General features: G+C 40.9%; 1 protein-coding gene across 2 annotated transcripts in view; it reads left to right on the top strand.

Moving 5' to 3' along the window:
- Positions 1–24,213, top strand: part of LOC141760538 (glucosidase 2 subunit beta-like) — a 138,577-nt gene that overhangs the window by 14,241 nt on the left and 100,123 nt on the right. For both annotated transcript variants that reach the window (XM_074623413.1, XM_074623412.1), the window contains exons 7-8: positions 6,956–7,022; positions 14,122–14,200. In XM_074623413.1, the coding sequence (XP_074479514.1) occupies positions 6,956–7,022; positions 14,122–14,200 (146 nt within the window). The remainder of the gene's footprint in view (positions 1–6,955; positions 7,023–14,121; positions 14,201–24,213) is intronic.

Genomic DNA, 24,213 nt, shown 5'->3' with positions numbered 1-24,213 from the left:
AGGACCTATTATGCTTTTGTGCTTTTTCCCTTTCCTTTAGTGTGTTACATAGTTTTTTTGTGCATGTTAAAGGTCTGCAAAGGGAGTTACTCTCCCTCACAGAAACACTGCTGCTGAAATGCCTCACTTGAAGTCCCGCATTTTCTTCTGTAACGTGGTGATGTCACCAAGTAACACATTTGCATAATACCTGCCTAGTGGCTAGTTTGGCACGCCCTCAAATAAAGCTAGTTAGAGCGGAGCTCGAGTTGGTTGACCAATCACAACAGAGTGGGCCAGCTGACCAATCAGAGTAGACTGGGCTTTTGTTTCAGACAGAGGGTGAAAAGAGGTGCTGCAGCACAGCCGGTATGAGAAAAATAAAGTGTTTTTTGAACATTAAAGCAAATAAACATGTTCTAGTAGAAACCGAAAATACAAGTATGCACCTGAAAATGAGTAGGTACTCTTTAACATCATGTCATTTGGCCATCATGACCTGTCAACTGACTGTCCGGCTAGAGTATTGTTATGGACCGCGACCTCTTTTCACCCCTTATTCACTGAGTAATACACATGCATATTGTATAAACACGTCATGTACGTTTTCAGTGCTTCCACGCTATTTATTGAACCTTTAAAAAAAAAAAAAAAAACATCCTGGAACTACAGAGGACCCTTGAGGACAAATATTGAGTTATCTCAATTAAATATAGGAACATCACAACAAAGAAACAGTTTCTTTCATTAGCGTCTTGTCTTTCCCTTTATGACCTGTCAATAGCCTGTGTCAAAATGGGAATGAAAAGCCAGAAGAACAAGCAGCTGAGCCTGCGAAGTAGAACTTAACAGTCTGTCCCTTTTACTGCTGCTGTCGCTCAAGCATGTCTCCAGGGCTTCGTGCACAGTTATTGAGAAGTTTTAAAGGGACAGGTTATTTGTACCCTCAAAGGAAATCGCAGTTTCCCAAGGTGCAGTGCTTTCGGTACGATGGAACTATAATTGGACTTCTGAGGAATCTGGAATATTGGGTATTGTTATTACAGTATTGAGTTGCCCCTTTTTTATTCAACATGAGAAAATTATATTCCAGGAGTTGCTTTTACAGGACTCTGAGCAAGTGCCATATTTGGAAGAAGTGTTTGGGAACTGCAGTGCTGATGTGATACTGTTACAGTCCAACAAGTAATATACATACATGCACAAAATATAAATTTTTTTGCCCTTATTCTGAAAAAGACAATATCTCCACTAAGCTTTTTACGTGGCTAATGAAAATGAATATTCCACTAATATTCCTGTTTACATGCAGCTTTTCATACTCCGATTAACGTAACCGGTGGTGGACTTGTTTGACCGTGCGACCACAGCCTCCGTCTTTCACTTCTTCAACCACCTTCTTGAAAAGGTCAGCATTGAGATATTAGCGCTTATCCAAAAACCTGTTGATATCCTAAGTCGTTCATGATGTTTAAAAGTAGGCGTGTTTCTCCTACGCACCAGAAATGTGGGCTTTTCTTTTGTTGCATGCATCTCCGCAAACTGTCGGCTAGTTGGTTTGTGTACAGCGCACAGAGCCATGTGTCGCTGTAAAAACCCCAATTGAGACGCATGTTCTGAATGCTCTGTATACATGTCCAAAAATGCTCCTAAAACGTGACTAATATTGACACATCCCACATATGTTAATCGGAAAATGCACCATTCGGAATAAGGTCTAATTCAGAATATCCAAACGGAATATGCTATTTACATGACTCGTATCAAATTCAAAATATTGTCATATTCGTAATAATAGTGGAATATTAATAGTGTGCATGTAAACAAAGTCATTGTTTTCACAGATTAGAAGGACCACATGATTGAGCCGCATCCTGTCATTTTATTAGCTAGCTCAGTATTTATGATTCTTGTTACACTTTGCAAAGCATGCTGGGGAATCTTGCTAAAGCCTCGTTGAATAACAAAGACTTTGCTCTGCCCGGATTGTCAGAAAGGACACTGATCATGTTTACTTGTTTTTTTAATTTTTAATGCCAACCTCAATAAGCTTTGGGTTCACATGGAGGTCACTACCTTCTCTGATGATGTTTATTTGATATGATCTACTCGTATAGAGACACATCGTACTTAACGTCCATTACTCTCTTTAATGGTACGTTCCAATATGCAAAGCTACACTGTCTCAGAGTTCACCCACAGTTTGAGGGGATTTCCTCGAGTTCATCAGTAATCCAGCGGTTGACCTGATTTCTTTAGCGGACCGTCTTGCAAACCACCTTCCTGCTACTCATGTTTCCAGAAGTACAGTTAGACGCCCTATAGCATAAATTAAGTGTACTGAGATGTTTTCACGTTTCTTAATATTCTTAGGTATACTGTTCATTTTGTATGAACAAAATCATATCAATCATTTGACAGTTACAATAGACATAATTCACGGTCCATTGTTTTTGAGAATCCTGCAATTTCACCTCAAAATTACATCCACATTTGATTGTTTTTTCCAACCATACAGTCCTGCATAATGATTGGACAATGTCATATTCAGAGTCATATTCATTCCTACATTTCCCCAGCAGTGGTACCCTCCATAGCAGAGTGTAAATGTGAATTGTTGCATATTCAGATATGCCATTTTTATTTATGCAGGTTCGCCATCCCCTTTTGAATCTTTTGTATCATTAGCAATTCATAAAGCCACACTGTAGCGCAACAAATAACAACTCGTTCTTATCAGATGGTATTGTTAGGCTGGCCATAAAAGTTTTGATTCCGCACATAAATAAGGAAACCACATGGGCGTTAATTTGGTATAAGAAAGTTTGGCACTTGAAGTAAATTCTGAATCACAAAAGTCTATCTATTCCCCTACCATACTTTAGCCTAAGGGAGATAATTAGTGTTTGTAAGGGAAGATGATTATTGATTTTGTCATATTAATAAAGTAATTTGACTAATTATTAGCGGAGGCCTAGAGGCATAGAAGTTTTAACAAGAAAGTGACAATAACAGAATGATGATACGATGATACAGAGACCCAATTTACACCTGGTAGAAACAGGTATCTGGATATGTTATCTTGATAATCTGAAAGACCTTTGAATTTACACCTGCCATGTAGGGGTGGGGGATAAAAAAATCAATACAGCATAGTATTGCGATTTTTTTCGTGGCAATATTGTATCGATACATGGACGTCAAGTATCGATCTTTTATTATATAAACTATTAACCTCTTAACAATCCAGTCTTCCGGCATTACGATCAGATCCAATATGCCAACTAGGTGGGCAGACTTTATGGATTTGTTGAGTGTGGTTATCTTTCGTTTTATTGTAAGACACCTTCAGTTGTTTTACTTGGTGTTGGCATTGGAGAGAGCTCGTTTCACACCTGTTTGCCATCTGTTCTGCTTGATCCGTGCTGTCCCTCTGCAGTGCTATTAAACAACGCATTTCCTCCAGATGTGTTGGATGTCTTTGTATATTTGCGTGTCACCCTATATATGTGGGATTTTGCATAGGGCTGTATGGATATTAAGGAGCATGTAATATGCAGTAAGGACACAGAATATTTGTCTTCCAGATTTCAGTAGAAGTTCCCCCGAGGTAACTCAGATGCAGCAGATCCGGTGCCAAATATTTCATGTTCCTACTGCTTTGATATACTCCCATTCCTCCCTACAATTAAAAATAAAATAGGGACCCCTCAACTGCTCTGAAATGTATATTTTAATAATTTTATATTAAAATAATCACAGAAAGTGGGCACGTTTTTGGTTTATTGTAATTGTTTCTCATTTTTGACATTGCTTTCTATTTCCTTCAATACATTATGAAAATTTACTTGCAGTGCCTTGAAACTTGACATAGACATTTCATCTGTGAGAATATTATGTATCCTTTTACTTTTTAAATATTTAAAAAAAAAAATATTTTTATGATAATTTAAAGGGATAGTTTGGGTGTTTTGAAGTGGTCTTGTATGAAGTTCTCTTATCCATAATCAGTGTACGCCCCCTAGTTTGGAGAAGCAAACAGGAGTTACCACACGGAAACAAAGCAATGTACTGTTGTGGACGGGGCCGGCAGCAAAACATATTTCAACCACCTAAAAGAAAGGATAATTTAAAAAAATCAATATCAGTTTCAGTGTACGCTATGTTTAGAATATTTTCACCGCTTTAAATAGCCTTCAGACAGCCCTTTCCATCGGGGAACTGATGACGTATCCATCTCTGCTCTTGCCAAAGCCACCAGACTCCATTGAAAAAACCCTGTATTTTACCTCGCAGAACACTGGGGGGGTGCTGGTCTACCGCTGCCTGGATCGGTTAGTTTGTTTGTGCTTGTGTGACTGTGGTGAATCCTACCTAACCCCTTTAAACACCAAAGTCACACAATAACACAAACAAACCGATCGAGGCAGCGGTTGACCTGCAAACCCCCGTGTGTTCTGCGAGCTAAAATGACAGGTTTCTTCAATGGAGCCTGGTTACTTTGGCGAGAGCCTAGATTGATACAACAGCTTCAGTTCCTCGTTGGAAACATAGTATATAGCTGTCTCACAGTAAGGTTAACCAACAAAAATATTCTCAATATAGCGTACACTTAAACTGATATTGACTTGTTTTAAGTGAGCCTTTCTTTTAGGTGGCTAAAATACGTTTTGCTGCCGCCCCGCCAACAGCACTTCAAAATACCCTTACTATACCTTTAAGCTTTTATTAGAAAGCAGATGGTAGAGACAAAGGTCAACAAAGACCCCAGCCAGAGTCGAACTGGGTGCATTGCAGTTCATGGTCTGCGCCTTAATGTTTGAGTTCATGATCTGTGTTTTTCTATATATCCAGAAACAAGCTAAGAGGGAAGGCAAACATTGTGAAAATAATAATGTGAATTTGACACATGAATTTGTCTCATTTGTGATACCTGTCTGTCATATCAGCTCTAGGCTGTTTTAAAATGTAGTATTTACATGTAGGGTAATGTAGAGCGAATAAGGCAATTGGCTCAGCAACTGTTATCACAACCCTGAATTTATGAACAAATTTAAATCAGTTTGGCATTGATTTTGTACACTGCAATGTTCTCATTGTGCTGCAGTGTTTTCTGAATGTGACGCAGTATCTGAGTCATTCTGACGCCGTAAACCGGCACCATCTGATGCACCATTTAGGTTAAAACACATATTTATAGATTCTGTCTTTATGTTAACAGTATCTGCTCTTCTTCAAAGTAAAGTTCAGTGCAACACTGGCAGCCTTTTGATCCATTTCCATCTCAAAGCCTTTTTTTTTCTTCTCCCCCCTCTCAGAAAGGGGTAATTTCCTGCCTGGAAATATTGCTTATACTGTCTAAAAGCAAGCATAATGTGTGTGTTTTTGTTAGCCTTGGAGTGCAGAGCTTACAATAACAAAGAAAGCTCTGTGTGGATAACACGGTCTGTAGCCTAGGCGTAGATCTGCAGTCTCCTGCTGATATGTTCCATTTTCTCTGTTCTCTTTGTGCCTCTCTTATTTTACGAGTGCGCCGCGCTATCGCCAGGGCAACATGGGTGGATGAGTGATGGTGTCCATTAGTAAACATAGCCCCCTATATGTGCCATCGGCCTAAAGAGCCAATGTCTTGAACCTCCTTCCTCTTATTTTTTCTTCGCCCTCCTACTCTCTCCTCACTTATTTTCCACATTCTTCCCCACTCTTCCTCTTACCTTTTTACCACATCGCCCCCCCCACCCATCCCCACTCCATCTTTTTTCTTCCTCTGCCTTCCTCTCCTCCCTTCTCCATCCATCCTCCTTATGGTTGTTTTTCATAGCTCCGGCTCCGCAGTAGAGGGAGGGATGAGACCATTTCTCTTCCTCCTTTTGTGCGCTCATTTTTTTTTTGTGTGTGAGATGGAGCGACTAGAGGACGGGTTCAGAATGTCAAGCATTAGGTTGGGAATAGAGCGCTGTTCAAACAAAAGAATAGGCCACTAATATGACAGATGCTGTGTGTATTGCAGAGGAATATTAGCAAATCTTGTTTTTTCCCCCCCTTGGCTGAGTAGAGTCAACAACGGGGGTGAGGAAATCTGGCTTCTCCGTTGCTGCTTCCAGTCATGTCGTTGGTGACGAGATGTGGTGCATTTTATAAACTTAAATTAAAAAAAAAACAGCTTTATAAATATGGATTCATTTTGGTGAGGCTGCATTTACGAACTGGGGTTTAGTTTTTCGTTACACCCCTACAGCACACACTCAACACAGGCGCTCTACTGTACGCTGGGAAAAAAAAAATGCTAATTTCACAATTAGCTTTTCTGTAATTAGCACGGAAAGGTAATTGCGGCGGATGTGCAATTAGCATTATGTAAAGTGCTTTTCCCCAGACTTAGGGGCCAATCAGTTTGCCCCTTTACATTCTCCGTTCTGCTGATGATGTGGGAGATGCTTAGTGCCGAGCATAAGAGAACTTCCTCCTCTCCCTCCCACTCCAATGAATGCGATTCACAAAATGAATCGGTCGGGGTCACATGCTCGCTGGAAAAAAAAAAGGGGGTTGAGGAAGTTTTTGCGTCTCCCTTTTCATCTGCCTGCGAATGTGAATGGAGAAGAGGGAAATCACTGTCATATACCAGCCGTTACAGCACAAAGCCTCCTGATTGCATTCTGGACTCTGACATGCTTTTTTTTTTTTTCCTACAGGGAAACCAAATGTTCTTGCGCAGCGTGACTGACTCATTGCCTGATTGCCCAACAAGCTAAATCCAACTCCGGCTCTGTCCTTTTTCTCTATCCCTGCCTCTCAGTTTGCATTCAGATGGATTAGTGTTTATAGCAGTGATTGGCGATTAGAGAGCAAATCCAACATGACTTTGTAATAGAAAATATTACCTCTTTGTCATCGTGACTCATTGTACTTATAACACGAACAGCTACCAGGTAATTTCACATTAACTCAGATGTGATTTGTTTTTTTTTCTTTTTAGGTCTCAGACATCAGAACAGCACAGTAACCAGCACTTTCAAGTTACTGGACAGCAATAAAGATGGCAGGTAACTAACTGATCATTTCATCGTTAACAATAGAAAAGCGTGTTGCTCCAGTTTTTATGACTCTATAAACTAGGGCTATGTATTGGCAAGAATCTTGCGATACAATACGTATCATGATACAGGGGTTACGATGCAATATATTGCAATTAGGGCTTTCAAAGTTAACGGAATTTGTTTTAACGCCACTAATTTCTTTAACGCATTAACGCAACATGCGATTCTTAATCAATCTCTATTCTGTCTTTCAGAGATTGTAGCAGGTTCAGTTTTAAAAGCTAGAGTGAAGCTACTGGCATCATCTGAAACTAGAAAACCTAAAGAATCCATTGGTACCAACCATGTCATACTAGCTTGTTGAGAAGGAAGCTAAATAACGCTCCAAACTGGATATATCAATATATGTATGAAAATGTGTTCTATGGGTACCCACGAGTCTCCCCTTTACAGAAATGCCCACTTTATGATAATCACATGCAGTTTGGGGCAAGTCATAGTCAAGTCAGCACACTGACACACTGACAGCTGTTGTTGCCTGTTGGGCTGCAGTTTGCCATGTTATGATTTAAACATATTTTTTATGCTAAATGCAGAACCTGTGAGGGTTTCTGGACAATATCTGTCATTGTTTTGTGTTGATTGATTTCCAATAATAAATACACATACATTTGCATAAAGCAGCATATTTGCCCACTCCCATGTTGATAAGAGTATTAAATACCTGACAAATCTCCCTTTAAGGTACATTGTGAACAGATAAAAAATGTGCGATTAACTATGGACAATCATGCGACCGATCGCGATTAAATATTTTAATCGATTGACAGCCATAATTGTGATATATTGCGATACTGTGAGCAAGGCGATATATTGCGATTTTTAAATCTAATTTTAGGAAAACTGTCATAGTATAAAGAAAACACCAGAAATAAACCATTTCAGAATAGGCAAAACTAACACATTCATACTGCATGCAAAAAACTGCATGTTTTTTGCCCCAAACTGCATGTGATTATCATAAAGTGATCATATCTGTAAAGGGGAGACTCGTGGGTACCCATAGAACCCATTTTCATTCACATATCTTTAGGTCAGAGGTCAAGAGACCCCTTTGAATTTGGCCATGCCAGTTTTTCTTGGCCAAAATTTAGCCTAACTTCGGAGCATTATTTAACATCCTTTGCGACGCGCTAATATGAGATTGGTATCTTTATTCTAGCTCTAAAACTGAGCCCGCTACAACCTCCAAAAGATCCAATAGTGGTCAGATTTTTTTTAGAACTTAATTAAAAATCGATACAGTGTTTCGGAGAATCGATACAGTATGACAACACATATTATATTGTGATACACGTGTATCGATATTTTCTTACATCCCTACTAAAAACTATCACCCCTCCATAGCCTGTGCTTGTGTAATGTGTCAGCCTTGAAATGTTAATAAAAACAGAACCATTTTGTATTCAAACCAGCGTTGGCAAAGGTTTTAAGGGATCCTCTGATTCTGTTTTTTTTTTTTTTTCGAAGGCCACCACTGATATTTTTATACTGAAACAGATTTTCCCTCAGGATTTTACTCTTGCCAGGGTGAAAAGGCTTCTGTCACAGTATTGAGATTGCTATGAAATCCAATACTAAAGAAATTCTTAAAGCATATTTGCTCTCAGTTTGGGCTTTTTCTCCTCCTACTGTGCAGTTTAAAAAATGTACCAGAGAGGGCTTTATATTTCAGTGGTGCCTTTTTTGGGCCAAATGATCTCGTGTCCTTGAACACTGTGCTTCTCCTACCGAACTGCATAGTTTAACAACTGGATACTAAAATGAACAAGGTTTAGTGAAATGAATATGTCCGTGGCACATTTTCTGACATCCTATTGTAAGAATGAACTACAACTTACAAGTTAACAACTCAAAAAGAAGGACTATCCAAGGATCTTGGAATTCGTATTATTAATGGTAAGTTTAGTTCTTTTGAGGTGTAAAGCTTTTCAATGGCAAACTCTCCTGATTAATTTAACACCCACCAGCTAAATCCATAAATTTGCACAAAATACACCTCCTTTAGGGCAGGTATTTAGTATTATAGACAACACTATGTATGACAACAAAGGTAGCTGTGTGTAAAGAATAAAACCTGTAATTTCTGTCAATGCGGATAAAGGGAATATTACCATGTCACATGGGGCAACAGATTCACAGAACTCGCGTTCACTCACTTGTAATTCTTGTAGAAATCCTGCTAATACAACAAAGTGAAACAGCTAGGGCTGTCAAAGTTAACGCGATAATACCGTGTTAACGCAAATTCGTTTTAACGGCACTAATTTCTTTAATTTAATTTTAATTTTCTATATTTTTCTCTGCTAAGTGCAGTACCTGTGAGGGTTTCTGGACAATATTTGTCATTGTATTGTGTTTTTAATTAATTTCCAATAATAAATATATACCTACATTTGCATAAAGAAAGCATATTTGCATTCATGTTGATAAGAGTATTAAATCACTTGACAAATCTCCCTTTAAGGTACATTTTGAACAGATAAAAAATGTGCGATTGATTTGTGATTAATCAATCATGCAATTAATCACGTTTAAATATTTGAATCGATTGACAGCCCTAGAAACAAGATAAGAAATGAGTCAGATAAAGAAGATCCATAACACCACTGGATTAAAATAATGACTCATATTTTTTTACTATCTTGTTTATTGTATCTTTCATTGCTCATGCTATAAGATAAATGGGTGTTTCGTGAGTACCTGATTCACATCAATATGTATATGTACTCCTCTCATTAGTTCCACCTTAACTTTTGATGCAGTGAAGTCTCATCAGTCTGAGCTGAGTGAACACGTCTCATTCCCCGGAACTCCTACACCCATTTGTTCTTCAGCAAACTTCAAAAAAGTAATTCATTGCCTTATTTGCATTGTTTAATCTTCAAGTCCCAACAGACCCACTTGTCGCCCCGCCCTCCCCCTTCCTACCCCGCAGCCACCCAAGCTGACTCACTTGCTGTCGTGAGCAGTGTTTAACCTCTGCTCAGCTCTAAAGAGAATGGCATCCGTTTTTGCTTTCGAGCAAGATACTTTAAATTTGCTGGCGGCTTGCAGAAAAAACAGAGCGCGTCATACCCAATGAGCCTGTCCCTTTCATGCTTTTTCTCCCCACCCCTCACGATCCTCACCTTCCCACACCACGCCTGGAAAAAAAAAAAATCAATACTGCTTAAGCTAACTGGGCATATTCTCCCGGAAAGGAAGCAGGGCTGGGCATAGTAAACTGAAAGCGCTATAAAACATATGGCTGCATCGGGGACGAAGTGCTTGTGCAGCGTTTTTTTTTTTTTTTCCAGACAGCGCTATGTGCCCACTTATGCATTCCTGCGCCTGGATGTGTACCATTATTCAGCCCTTCTGCCCCCCCCGCCCCCCCGATCCCTTCCCCTTCCCTCCCCAGCTCTGCCTCCATCCATCCACTCCATCCGCTCCATCCCAAGCGGTGTCTCTGCGCTTAAACAAACACATTACTAAGCTGAAATATCTGCAAGTGCCGCTTATTTCTGCCCGGCTGTTGTTTCAATCCGTCAGTCAATAGGATCCGGCGAGTCGGCCATCTTGAGGCAGGACATGTATTGATGCCCTTTTGAATAAAGCAGGAGGTGGAGGCTTTTATAAATGTATGCTACATCACCATTTTTTCCGTGTAAGGCTCCGCAGCTCGCACGCCCAAGTGTCAAGCTGGATTTAGTCTCCGTTATGATAAATGCAAATGCCAAAGTCACTGTTATACCTGATGCTTGCACATTGCCAGGCAAATTTTGCTGACTTTGAACCAGATTAGCATGCACATCGCAGACGCTTTATCTTGTACAAAAAAGCTCTTGGCTTCGTCCCTAATGACACTTAGCAAAACACTACCCCGTTCTTAATCCACTCGATTGGAATTGCTAATTATCTTTAATGCAGATTCGCAGATAATTGTTCTCTCATTTATACTGTGAACTAATCTCATTTTTGTGTCTGTTTAGCCACCAATAATTGCTTCACGACAAAAAATGGCAACTCGTTTTTTTTTTCATGAAGTTTTTGTATCCACTCTGAACTACATAAAGGAATATGTGGGAAGTTAACATGCTGCTGAAAACAACTATTAACTCTGTAGAAATGTTATTTTTCCTGTGATTTGTGTTAGCAGGTTCAGACATTTTTGGCCACATCTAGAGCATGTGGTTAGTCGAGGTTCAGTCGAAGATACTCTTTAACCAAGGCTTATTGAAGGAGGCGGAGTCACACGTCATCAACGCGTCATATCTTTAAATGGGTATAACACATACGCAGCTTTAGTTACACTGCGCATGCGTTATACCCCATACCCCAAGACCGATGTCCGCCCGTGACCCAGCCTCCTTTCCATAGGCCTTGTCTATAACAAGGGTGACGCATTACAAGCTCTGCCAATGATTTGAAATGGTATTCACTTCCTGTCTCCTAAGTGGGCGTGGTCATGGCATGTTCGCCTCTTCCCCCAACCCCCCCCCACCTTGTTTGAAAGTGTTGTGAACGTCGTGTGGATGGATGAAAGCAGATTGGATTGTATTTGCATTATGTATTTACAGCCATATTTAGCATTACATAATCAGTCAGCTAGGGCGTTAGCGAACGTTAGTTGCCCGATCTCGCCAGAGTGTGTCGCTGAGACAGAGAAAGGACTCGAACAAAGTTCATTTTCTCCTGATTTGTCTAAAAAATGCCATATTATGTGTCAAAAAATATGTGGCTCGTGAAAAATGGGTCCAATATGTACTTTGGTGACTATGGGGCGAAAGAATCAGTAATAATCTGCGTTCATGTTTACTTCTCCCATTGGAGTTAATAGACTTTGGACATGCCGTGAGTCCCCTAAAGATGCAGGGCAGTGGCGAAACACACGTGACACAGATACAGGAAACTGACTCTCAGTGCACCGTCTCCTTTCCAAACTGTCTCCGGTTAAGTCCGAAAGTTTCTAACTATCAGTTTGTACTATGGGGAAAATAAATCTCCCCCACACATTGGTCATTAAGGTAGCTTGTGGACTTCCTCGCCATTAATTCATCCCGAACCTTCCCAAGCGCCACACACAAGTGCAACCCACAGTGCCAGCTGGCAGGCAGTTGGCAGCCCAGTGCAGGATTAACTGGTACCAGTATGCTGGCCTATAAATAGAGCGTACCAACTGCTTCAGGAAATGAACCATGATGGAGCCTCCCAAAGGCCCACAAACAGGTTGTGCTTTTTATCCCCTCCTCTCTGTCAGGATTAGTGTGTGTGCGAGAGTGAGTTCCCTAATGTTTATTACTGTCTCTTCTAGTCAAGGTGTGCATTGCAAAGCACCTGCTTTCATGATTTCATGATCTATATGCGTATAAATGCCCTCCGTGATTGGGGCCAAAGCCAGTTTTCTTCACACGAGATTTTCAGAGCCGCCGCCGCTCTGCAGCCTCTGTGCCGCCTCACAATGGAGCGAGCCATTGTTTTTCTCCAGCACTTACCCCGAGCATTGATCCTCTGTAGTGGAACAAGCTATTCGCTTTGTATGTTTGCCGGCACTTCCGCTTTTTGATGGACTCCCGGGATTGATCCTGGCTATGCAGTCATTATCTCAGCTCAGTAATGTTAGTTTAGGTGGAACCTTGGGAAGAAAGACACCAGCAGGGAAGAGTGGCTTAAGAAAAGATCTAAGTGTTCCAGGATGAGAGGCGGTGTGTGTGTGTGTGTGTGTGTGTGTATGTGTGTGTGTGTGATTTTGATTGTGCTGTGTGTTGTGTTGTGTGCTACTCAGAGTGAGATAGGCTAAACGGACAGAGAGTCTGAGTCAATGCAATCTTGAAAAAGGCCCAAACTGATGTAAAGAATGAGCTCACCCTGAAAGGACAATGTTCAACTTGTCCTCCTATCAGTTGAAACACTAGTAACATTTGTTTGCCGTTCAATGTACAGAGAATGCTGCTTTTTTTTTGCCATCCCTAGAGGAAAACACAAGTACCGACCGTTCATTGCAGCCCAGTCGCACAGAAAGGCATGAGCATGACGCGATAATGCGTAATGCAAAAGCGTACAATAAGAACGAAGTTCCTGCTTTTAGCATTTCATTTGTACACTGTGCAGTCTGTACTGACTGCAATGTAAATGCATCCACGTATATATGCTACACTCCGAGCTAGTGATGTAGAATAAAAGATTAAACTGTTTATGGCGGTTGGGAAACCCAGGACTGGGGTTTGAAACCAGTGTGTAAGTTCCGATAGTGACATTTTTAACATGTTTTTTTAGTGACGTTTGTGATGTTTTTCTCCGTACTTCCGTTACTTAGTTTATATACTTATTTTAAGGCCAACCATGATGTTTTTTCCTAAACCTAACTAAGTGGTTTTGTTGCCTAAACCTAAGTGAGTGTTTTGGTTGCCCCCTGCTGGTATTGCACTTTCATACACGCGTATAATATTCATGCCTTGGCGAGGCAAAAAGTGACCCTGACACGCTATCCTCTGGCAGACAGGCGGGTCTATTAAACGCTTTGGAGTGATACCGAGTTGTTCTATGACAACTCCGAACAGCTTGTGCACCATAATCCATGTTTTGTGAAGCCAAAAGATCGTGCTTTGGGTCCAAAAGTACAAGATGTTATTTTAGTATTTTTCTTTTCTTTTCTTGCAAAGCTCAAGTCCCCCTACAGTGGAAATGTTTTGCTGGCCCTCAGGTGCTCTGGAATACATTCTGTACCTTGTGAACAGGTTCTTTGTGTCAGTTGCAGTGGTGACGGCAACAACATGTTCATAGCCACAATCATATTTAGAAATATATTTGATCATATTTTGCTTTAAACTGTGAGGAATGCTAATATACTAACCACATTTTGTTAATAAACTTTAGCTAATTAATTTCATTGAGCTCATCTCAAGACTGTAACTCGTATGTTTTGAGATGGCTTGTTGACTTGAACTGACAAACGTCCTATTTTTGCTGTTTTATTAATTTTAGTGTAGGAGGCCATTCCTAGTCATTGTACCAAAAATACTAAGACTAAAACACTGCTGTTATCTGTCTGTTTTTTTTTTAGTATAACAGTGGATGAAGTCCAGGCTAAAGTGGCACTTGTCCATGATGAAGAGCGGGTTCTCTCTGAGGATGAAGCAGTGGTAAGTCGTCTTTTATTCATGCAGTTTATACTACAATGGGTGTGGGGACCAGCAAGGTCACTCAGGTTGTGTTCTGAATCCAAGGCCTATCTGACCGTGAGGTACTTGGTTTCCCTGACAGAAACAACAAAACGGTGTGTAGCAAGGTATTTGTAATATATCATCTATACATTGGTATACAGCATGTCCACTTTTATATTGAAATAGATATTCTTTAAAGGATAAGGGTGGTGTCAATTCTATATTTTTCGTATTGTCAGTACATCCAATGAAAAAAACAATCTAACCTTAACCAAATATTTATTTAATGGCTATGTCATTTCCTTAAACAACTGGACACTGTAGATCTTAGCAAACATTACTCAAACAAGACTTAATATTGCATTTATTGGGAACCATTTGCCGTATATATGTATGTGAGGTTGTAAAGGTAAAGGTAAAAGCTCACTATTGCATGCCACCATCATCATCCATACATACACCATATCAGATCTGCAAGCCAATGCAAATGCGTTAAGATATCCAATCTGAGCCATACAGTCAAGTCGTGTAGCTCAGCGTTTTTCAGATTTGCCACACAACAAGCCGATATACGTCTTCATCCGCTTTGCCTCCTCTGTGCTTTTTTTGCATCTTGCTTGGGTTGACTGTCTCGTCTGCCGGGGTTCACTGTTTCCTCCACTCGTACAACAGGGTCCCTTCCAAATTCATTTGAATTCTGAACAGGATGAGCACAGTTTCCCAACAGTGATTTTCCCTGAAGCTGCAATGTGTGAGAATGCGGCTGTCGGTTTCACTTTAAACTTGTTGTGCCTCCCTCTCACCAGGCAGCAGATATCAAAATCTCTGGCTGTAAACAAAATGGCTAGAGCTCAATTTTTTCCTCTTCTTCTCCCGGTTTCCTTTTTCTACTATAAATGGCAATTGGTATGCACAATCATACACTCCTGCACGAAAAAAACTAAAAACGTCTGCTGGGTTCTCCTACTGCGGGGCAGGAAAAGTTCAGCTTGTGAGTAGGTTGCTGAAAATGTGTTTACGGAGATGTTCAGAAATGAAGTTTGCTGTATTTACAATTAGAGGTAGAAATGTCCTCCACTCTGTTAGGGGTGACAATGTGTATCTTGCATTGGCTTGCTCATTTTAGCTGCTCTAAAATGTCTAACTAGAGAAATTGTTTGGATGTTGTGGTGTTAATTTATAACAGGAAAAAAAAAAAAAAGCTAAGCAGCACCAAAGCTGTAACCAACATGAAAGACTGCCGGATGGGAAAAAAAAAAAATCAGTGCTCATTTGTTATTTCTGGTGGCTAACGGGGAGGCATTCCTAATGAATTCAACTGCATCTGAAGAGGGATGAATCCGTATGAATATGCATGAATATGAAAATGCGCACTTAACTGCAACCACAACAAACGGCGATCAAGCCGGGGCAAATTAAACAGGGTGCCATTGACAGTAGTTAACAGGCAATTTGCATTAGAACTGACAAGCGGCCCTGTGTTAGCACCTTAATCAAGGTCCAAGGGCAGCAACAGTTGTACCAAACGAGAAGTTAATTCTGTGTACAGGGAGGGATTTAGAGAAACGATTTCGCTCCATTACCATCTATTAATTCTTTGCCATCGCCTCCTTGGCGTTCTATCATAGAAATACATTTCCCGCCGACTTTAACATTGCAATTACGCTGCTGTGCAGCCAGTGCGTACCTTGAATATGTGTAAATCCTTTCAGGTTGATGAATAAATAACACAGGTGTTGAGAGAACGCAATAACACTGCTGATTTCTTACAGTATATGTGGACAGAAAGGGGGGAAAAAAAGTGATTTCCTCATCGGTGCTCAGTTGTAATGTCTGAAAACCTTGATTACTTTTCTTCCGCCACACTCACGGATAGGGCCCTATATTGTTTATTGCACGCTTATTCAATTTGTGTCATTTTCGCACCTTTTTATTAGTTTCCCCCTTTCTTTCTCTTAAGAAGCTTTGGCCTCCACAGAAAATTTAGTTTCCACTTCAGCGGCCCAGATAATTCAAGAACAGAGAGGATTTTCAGGAGAACAATTTGATGATCAAAGGAGGCTCTCCACTCGGGAGGGAAAAGGGATATTCTGATGCGGCGCTCCCTTCAGTATTCTATCATTATGTTATAGCCCTCCATTCCCGTAGAAACCACTGCTAATGTCGATTCACTCGCTTTTAGAAGGTAATCATAGGTATCCAAGAATGTCTTTTCATTGTAAAAAAGAAATAGCACCATTCTTGTTGAGTTGTCTCCTTTTTAAACCTGAGCAGATATCATTTCAATACTCAAACTGAAACATTTGCACTAAATCAGCTCTTAGTAAAGTCTTGCAAAGAGAGGACAGTCCTCACTTTTGGCATCAACCATAGGACAATACATTCTCAGAAGCACTGATGTGTGACCAAGCTTGGACTGTAGCTATGCGCTGGAGAACTGAGCTGGAGGAAATTGCCTTCTCTCAAGAAATGGGCATTTGTGCGGAGGTGAAATTCACTTTTCCATCTACTACCCACCCGCCTCCCTTCAAAGCCCCTTACTCGCTCTACAAGAAACTAGTAGACGGAGTAGAGTATTTCTTTCTCTTTCGAACAGGAGCATGAAATAAATCCCCTGATTAAAAATAAAGTCAACCTTTGGTGTTCAAGCACCTTTTGGTGCTGATAAGAAGAGAGCAAAGATGGAGGAATTTCACCTTTTTTAAAGTGTGCAGATGAAAAACATTGCTGTAGGTGCTTGCAAGGTTGGGGATTCCCCTTAACAGCTTGCTAGTGGGTATGAAAAATCTTACTCGCACTTTAATAATATTGGCTATACCCTAGGGGTTCCTATATACAGTAGAAGAGCTGTCATTGGTTGGTAACAAGGCAGAAATGAAGACCGTAAAGTTGGGGGGTAGTGGTGCATGGACAAAGGGAAAAACAGAACCTTAAACATCTCATTATAATGAACTCTTTGGCATTTATAACTAGCTTTAGGAAATCCTGTATGGTATAGCAATACTCCATTTTTCAGTGCTTGATAGAAAAGGACTGCTCTAAAGTTGTATGTTCTTCTCATTCTATAAACTAAGCTTATACTAGTATAATGTAAGACTACTGCTAATTTCATAGTTTAAGTTTATTATTGAGTAGTTGACAAAACCGTGTCGCTTTAATGTTGATTTAGTAGCTGTTCTGGAGCTTTTGGCTTTGTCACATGATCTTTACCAGCAGACGGAGTTGGCCCAATTGTCATTGAATTGTACATGTTCAAATTTCATTTTTTTTTTCTCCCTGAGCACTTTGAGGAGATTGAATTTGAGAATGAACTTTGAAACTCAATATTATCGAGTACTTAAAAGAAAATTGTCTAAAAAAATTGTTATCATAATCAAGTCAAAAAATACAGATCAAAGTTATTAGGGCTGCAACAGTGGGGCTACCTCTAAGTCTAAGAGGTGAAGCCAAAGTGCCTTAACCTTGCATTCTTTCTAATAGCCAGCAGGGGGTGACTCCTCTGGTTGCAAAAAGAAGTCAGATTGTATAGAAGTCTATGAGAAAATGAGCCTACTTCTCACTTGATTTATTACATCAGTAAACATTGTAAACATGAGTTTATGGTCTCAATCGCTAGTTTCAAGTCTTCATCAATACAGCATGATGTTCATTTTGTAAATTATGGTCCTATTTAGAGTCAAATAGACCATAAAGCAGGGGATGCTTTAGGGCGTGGCTACCTTTTGATTGACAGGTCACTACCATGGCGTTAGAACTTGAAACATGAAAGCTAATTATAAACTTTTGGTTGCCTAAAAATGTCTTATTCAGCGTTCTGCATCCGCTCGTGTCACTCCTGGTTGCAAAAAAACAAGATGGCGATGGCCAAAATGCCAAACTCCAGGCTTCAAAACCGTAGTCCACAAACCAATGGATGATGTCACGGTGACTATGTTTCCTTCTTATCTCTGCACTGGAACAATTAGCTGTCTTGACAAAATTTTACAGTATTTTTGATAATCAAGTGTTTTCAAGTTACAATCTCAAACGACTCTACTTCGTTCTCTTTGGCGGCACCCATGACGATAAGCGGTAGTTGTAGGTTCGGTTTTGGATCTCACTTCCCAAAGATCCAAACGGTGTCGCCGCTTGTGATTGTTTTTTTTCCGGGAATGTCACCACTGACATTCACATCGTAATATAGCAAATGCAAGGGCTTTCATCAGTGGGCCATACTGGGAAATTGTGTTCGACAATTTTTGACCATAATTAACTGGACAGTCAAAAAGAGACAAAAGACACATTAATTGCTAATGAAAAATAATCCATAACATGACTACTGTTATCAACAGCATCAGCCTTCCATATATCCATCCCTGACATTTCTCTGTCGTAGTGAGTGACAGATTGACGGCGTCCCACAGAGCCAGAAAGCACCTGCAAAGCAAGCCGGGCCTGACGCCACTTCACCTTTTCTATCTTGGCAACAACACTGAGCTCTCTTGATGTTCACAACATCTACTGATACACAGAAAACAAACAGCCGGCACCTCGCGTTGTCCCCCACCCGCCCACCTCTAGTCACTACCAACCAAGGTCAGCCGCTCGGTCCGGCTTCTTCACACCATCTGTTTGGGCTGGTTGACATTTGGCCTTAGCCAACACTCAGATCTCCCTTCAGAGGGGGGCATTCTGTTTTCGTATTGTATATCAAGAGGGCAGATATAGTTGTTTTTTTTATCTAAAAGGCAAGCATTAAGATCTCGACTGTAACTATAGCACATTTAATCAACCCAAAAGATTGTAAGGTTATAATTCAAATCGCAGCCACATGAATAGGAAGGCATTCATTTCAGTACATCTTGCATGATGAGGCTCTTGCCAGCCTCCAGAAGGGGGCAGCAGGCCTCTAAGCTGAGTGCGAGCTAATGGAAAAAATGGAAAGTCACATTCACAGGTCATTTAATCTCTTTGTTTTGTCATGGGCTGGGCCTCTGGTGCTGTTTTCCTGCCTCGCTCTCTCTCTCTCTCTCTCTCTCTCTCTTTCTCTCTCGCTCTCTCAGAAAAAAAAGAGAGATCCCTCCTGTTCAGAAATGAACAATCCTCATCCGCCTCCAAGAATTTCCTTTTTCATGCATTTGTAGGGAGGTTTCGTAACGCTTGCAGTGATTCTAGGATTTAATGTGTGTGTTCTGAGGAGAGTTTTGGGTCTGGATGGGACTACAAGAGCAGTTTTTTTTTCACTGTCTGTATTTAACTTTCTAAAATGCCTTTATTTGGAGCAATGTATGCTCTTGCGTCACTGCGAGTAACCTAGAAGTTTGATATCTGCAGACCTAAGCTGTACTTAAGGATTCCAGTCTTACTGAACTGACTGTATGGATGTAGGCCATGCTGTTACTTTACAGTGTACGCACAGCTATACTACGCTAGTGTGTTTGCCTCTGGATTACATGGTAGTAAAGGTAAACCATACACAGCTTTCTAATTTAGATGGTAGATTTAGGTATGTGCAGGCGAGCAGAATCATGGTAGTAAACACTGGCAGCCATATACGGGTTTTTGCATATCCGTTTGTGTATTCCAACAAGATTATAGTCTTGTGTTAAAAGCCTGCTGGGTGTATGAGGCTGGCTGGGCTGAGGGCAAAAAAAAGGGGGTTGTCTGCCCCTTCCCCCCCCCGCCCTCCCCTCAGTACCATTCATCACCTCCCATCACACGTGTCATGTTTTCGCTCCCCAGCCGGAGCGCTTTCAAGCTATATAATGCGAAATGACAGGCCAAAACCAGAGGTGGAGTGATATGCGGTTTTGCAGAGCTGAGGTAGAGAAAACTGACCTGCTAAAAAAAACGCTGTTACGTGTCATGTTCCTTTTGAGATAGGAGGACAACGAGGGGAGGCGAAAGAAGGGGGTACGATTACTGATTTGGGTGGTAACTGTGATAGACGTTTTATTTGTTTTTTTATTTGTTTCAGGCCGCGCACCTGACACTTCTCAATCTCTCGCCTTGCCCTCTTCCTCTGCGCCTCTAATCTTCTCCGCACTCGTCAGTTGTTATGTAACCGCCGCGATTGGATGCGCTCGAGGTCGCGCGGGTGGCGCAGGTAATGGAACCAGTGGGAGGTCAAAGGCAAGAGAGGGAAGGAGCAAAGTGAAGAGGCATCGTTTTATGCTCCTCCAACAAGTCCTGATAGAGGTCTTGTATCAAGAGGTGTCTTATTTATCTATCTGTATGTCTATCTGTTACCTACTCTCTGTTATCTGTCACTTTTTTCTTCACTTACTTTCTATTTACAGTTTGTTTCTTGACTTTTTTATAAGCATCCCCCCCCCGAAGTATGAGAAATAATCGAAAAAAAATAGTGAGATGCATAAAAAATACAACACTGTCAGACTTAAGAAAGTTGAATCACACGGCTGTGTTTGTACCGCTTTGACTCCATCGCCGAAAATTCTGTGTTACAAGCTGTACTGACAAACCAGCCTTAAAGCAAGCTCAAGGCAATTGTTTGTATTCTTATCAGCTTTAACCACTTGACAAATACTATTGATGTTGCACCCGTGTAACTGCGGCTCCCACGAACAGGGTACACACTGTGCAATGAGCAACGTCCAGGGAGAATAGACATCGGTTTCCTCTGGGACAATCTATGCTTCCCAGGTGAACGCATTGATCAGTGATCTTGTACTGTATCGCAAGAACAGAAAGGATGTGTTAGCAGTCTCTCAATATTCCCCTAACATTTCTGGAACGTTTTAGAGGGATTATTCTTAAGTTATGCTAATGATAGAAAGTGGATAATCGGCTTATTTTATATACAAGCATTTCTTTTTTTTACAGTGTAGTTGTAGTTGGTGATATATAGTTAAAAGTCAGTGTCACAATATTAAAGTAGTAATCCTTTCTGGTTAATTTGGCGACACCTGTGGTTACTTGTGATAACAACATGTGTGTTTTAATACTGCAGAAAGCACTGGAGCATCTACTTTTTTGTCAGAAATACAACAGAGGATCATCTGTGCTAATCAACCAAACATGCATTGTTTAGATATAGAAGCCAGTCAAAATAATTGCAACTGCAATCTGAATTCATGCTGTGTGCACACGCAAATATTTCTCCTCTCACAGCAGAGCTCTGTACCGGTAACAAGAGATGGCTACTTTGCTGAGGCCGAAAATGATTTGTCTTGTTTCGTCGGTGTATTTTTGATTAAGGATCATGGTCAGCGCTAACCGCGGCAACAGGTACACGACGGTGCATTTTTCTTCTTTTAGTCTGACTGCTTCAAGCTAAAAGCCAACCAGTTAAATGCTTTTAATACGAAGCAGTGATATAATGTTGGGTGTGCATTAACAGTAACTTAATACGGCTCTGATACAACTGTAGGAGACTGAACTGTAATGCTGATATAAAATTAAATAGTGTAATGCTGCATTGTTTCCTGTGAATCCCTCGTGTGTGATGGCAGTTTCAATCTAGTGCAGGAATGTCGGACTACGGCGCTAACAATAAAAAAGATTATACATAAAGTGGTAATTACAGAATGTAAATACATTTAAAGGTACAGTGTATAGGACTTGGCAGCATCTAGTGGTGTGGTTGCAGATTGCAACCCACTGAGTACCCCTCCGCTCACTCCTCCCTTTCCAAGACTGCGGTAACGTGAGCTGCCAAGTGCAAAACCGCAGTAACGCCGTTCTTGTCGCTCAGAATCCATCCTTACCATAATAACACTACTTTAGGAGCAACGGAAGTCAGATGGCGGCTGGCGGTACCACGATTTTGCACTCTACTAATGATGTTACAGCAGTTTCACCAGCGTGTCAGAGAACTACAGTGGCCTGTAGGTAACATAAAAATGTGAAAGTCTCTCTCTAGAGTCAGTGTGTGGTTTGTCCACACTGGGCTACTGTAGAAACATGGCGGAGCAACATGGCGGACTCTGTGAAGAGGACCCGCTCCCTATGTAGATATGAAGGGCTCATTCTAACAAAAACACAACGATTCTTAGTTTCAGGTGATTATACACTAAAGAAAAAATAGCTATGAGTATTATATTCCATTTCTGCTAATAGATCCCCCGAAATGTTACACAGTGTTCCTTTAATGGCTATTGCCGTAAAATGTCGACCATGAATTGTATCAAAATGGGGATTTGATTTCATGAACATTTTCAGGGTTATAACTTAAAAAGGAAAATGTTTGTATTTTTCAACCGAGGTTTTACAATTATGGCCGTTCTGACTTTGTATTCATCACCTTTGCATTACAGATTTGAGAATCACACCTCGAGCAAAACAACGTATATCGGGACATGCAGCACTATCTGAATGACCTTGATTTTCTTTTACATAAATCATTTGAAATGTTTGTCTCCGAGTCCAAACAAAAGTAAACACAGAAAGTAGTTCCCTGAATTAGCTCTTGTAGCTAACTGCATAGGGATCTATGACACCGTTAGAATGACCACAATTATGAGAATAAGACTCAGGTTGACAATTTCCCTGTTAATAAGGATAGTTTTCAGATATTGCTGTATATGGAGAACATGTCAAACGAAACATGTAAAACTAATACCTGAGTTTTTAAGTAAACCTTGCTCAAAAGAATTTATTTCACCAACAATTCTTTTAAAAGATAACCTGATATGATCAATAATATAAGATTCTACTGAAAGTCAGTAAACAATAATGTAGAATTATTGCCCAGCCGCACAATATAGTCACCTGCTTATTGTATCACACATCCTGCTGAGCTGCATTTGTTTGCAGATGAATTGCAGAACTCAGTATTTTATTTCTAAATATCAAGTCGCATCTAATATCCTCTGACCCCAGCCAGACCACCGGCTCCCTGGAAGAACATGTTGTTGAGGAACCTCATATCCTTTGTGGTGTACACGGTTGATGTGTTTTGTGTTTCCATGGTGACCCCTGCCGTGCTGCACATAAGACAATAATGAAAGGCTCTCAGAGGCCGCAGGGGCACCAGAATAGTGCACGTCCTCGACGTTTCAGCTATCGCGGCACTCGGGAGGAGTTACACAACCTGACGTTCACCCTGAGAATGTTTCCTTCCCCCCATCAACTCTGGGCTTTTGAGACCGGCAAAGATTGGGCTTGCTAGCAAAGGGATGACACACGGAATGACAAAACTCCTGTGTCTGTCTGTCAGGCTTGGTCTTTATCCGACTGACATTTGCTGGCTCAGGCTCATCCAGGCTCTGGAGAAGCCAGGGATAAGAGTCAGACACAGATGGCTTTTTCCCTTGCAATTCTGTCTAGCGCAAGATTCAGAGGGGGGGTGGGGAAATTGTTTCCAAATCTTCATCCTGTTTTTACAGACTCTCTGAAATATAATTGCCTCTACAAAAGTATAAGAATCCAGTGAGTCTTCACATACTGCAACAATGTGTTTTCCCGCCGTGCTTTATTCTTTTTTGTCTACGCTGACCCAACCTATTGGTGATTAAGCCTCGATAGGGGCTGTTACTTCAGCAGAGACATTTCTTGTCCTCTGAGTAAGTCAAAAGAACAATGCAAGAGAAGCCTTGTGCCATTTAAAAACTGATGAGCCAAAGCCAGCATGAAGGAGGAGAGGGGAGGTGTAGGTGTTAAATTGATTGGCGAGAGAAAAAAGCATCTGCTCTGCAATAGCTCAACAGTCGCCTCAGAAGCACGCCCGCTATTGTTTCCAAATAAGGATCCCCACTTCTGTGTGCCGAGGAGTGTCGCCTTCAGAGGACATGTGTAAGAGGGATAGGAATTGTTACATAAGAAAACATAAGAGACGTTTTTTTTTTTTTTCAGCTTTCCAGAACCTTGATCTATTGTCTTTTTTTTCCATAGCTGCCTCAACCCTTTTTCTGTTCTCCAGGCAGTACAGAGTTAATTCGTGGGCAGAGAACAAAAGACAGGGGATATAGGGCTGGAGTCAGCAGCTGATCCAATGACAGAAATGGCACCGAGGCGAGAGGGTCCCAGGTGTAGCCACGACTCGAGTAGCACTC

The sequence above is a fragment of the Sebastes fasciatus genome, chromosome 22, assembly GCF_043250625.1.
Source record: "Sebastes fasciatus isolate fSebFas1 chromosome 22, fSebFas1.pri, whole genome shotgun sequence".
NCBI classification, from domain to species: Eukaryota; Metazoa; Chordata; class Actinopteri; order Perciformes; family Sebastidae; genus Sebastes; species Sebastes fasciatus.
Note: the sequence above shows the minus strand (reverse complement) of the source record. Positions and strands in the feature narration are given on the sequence as shown.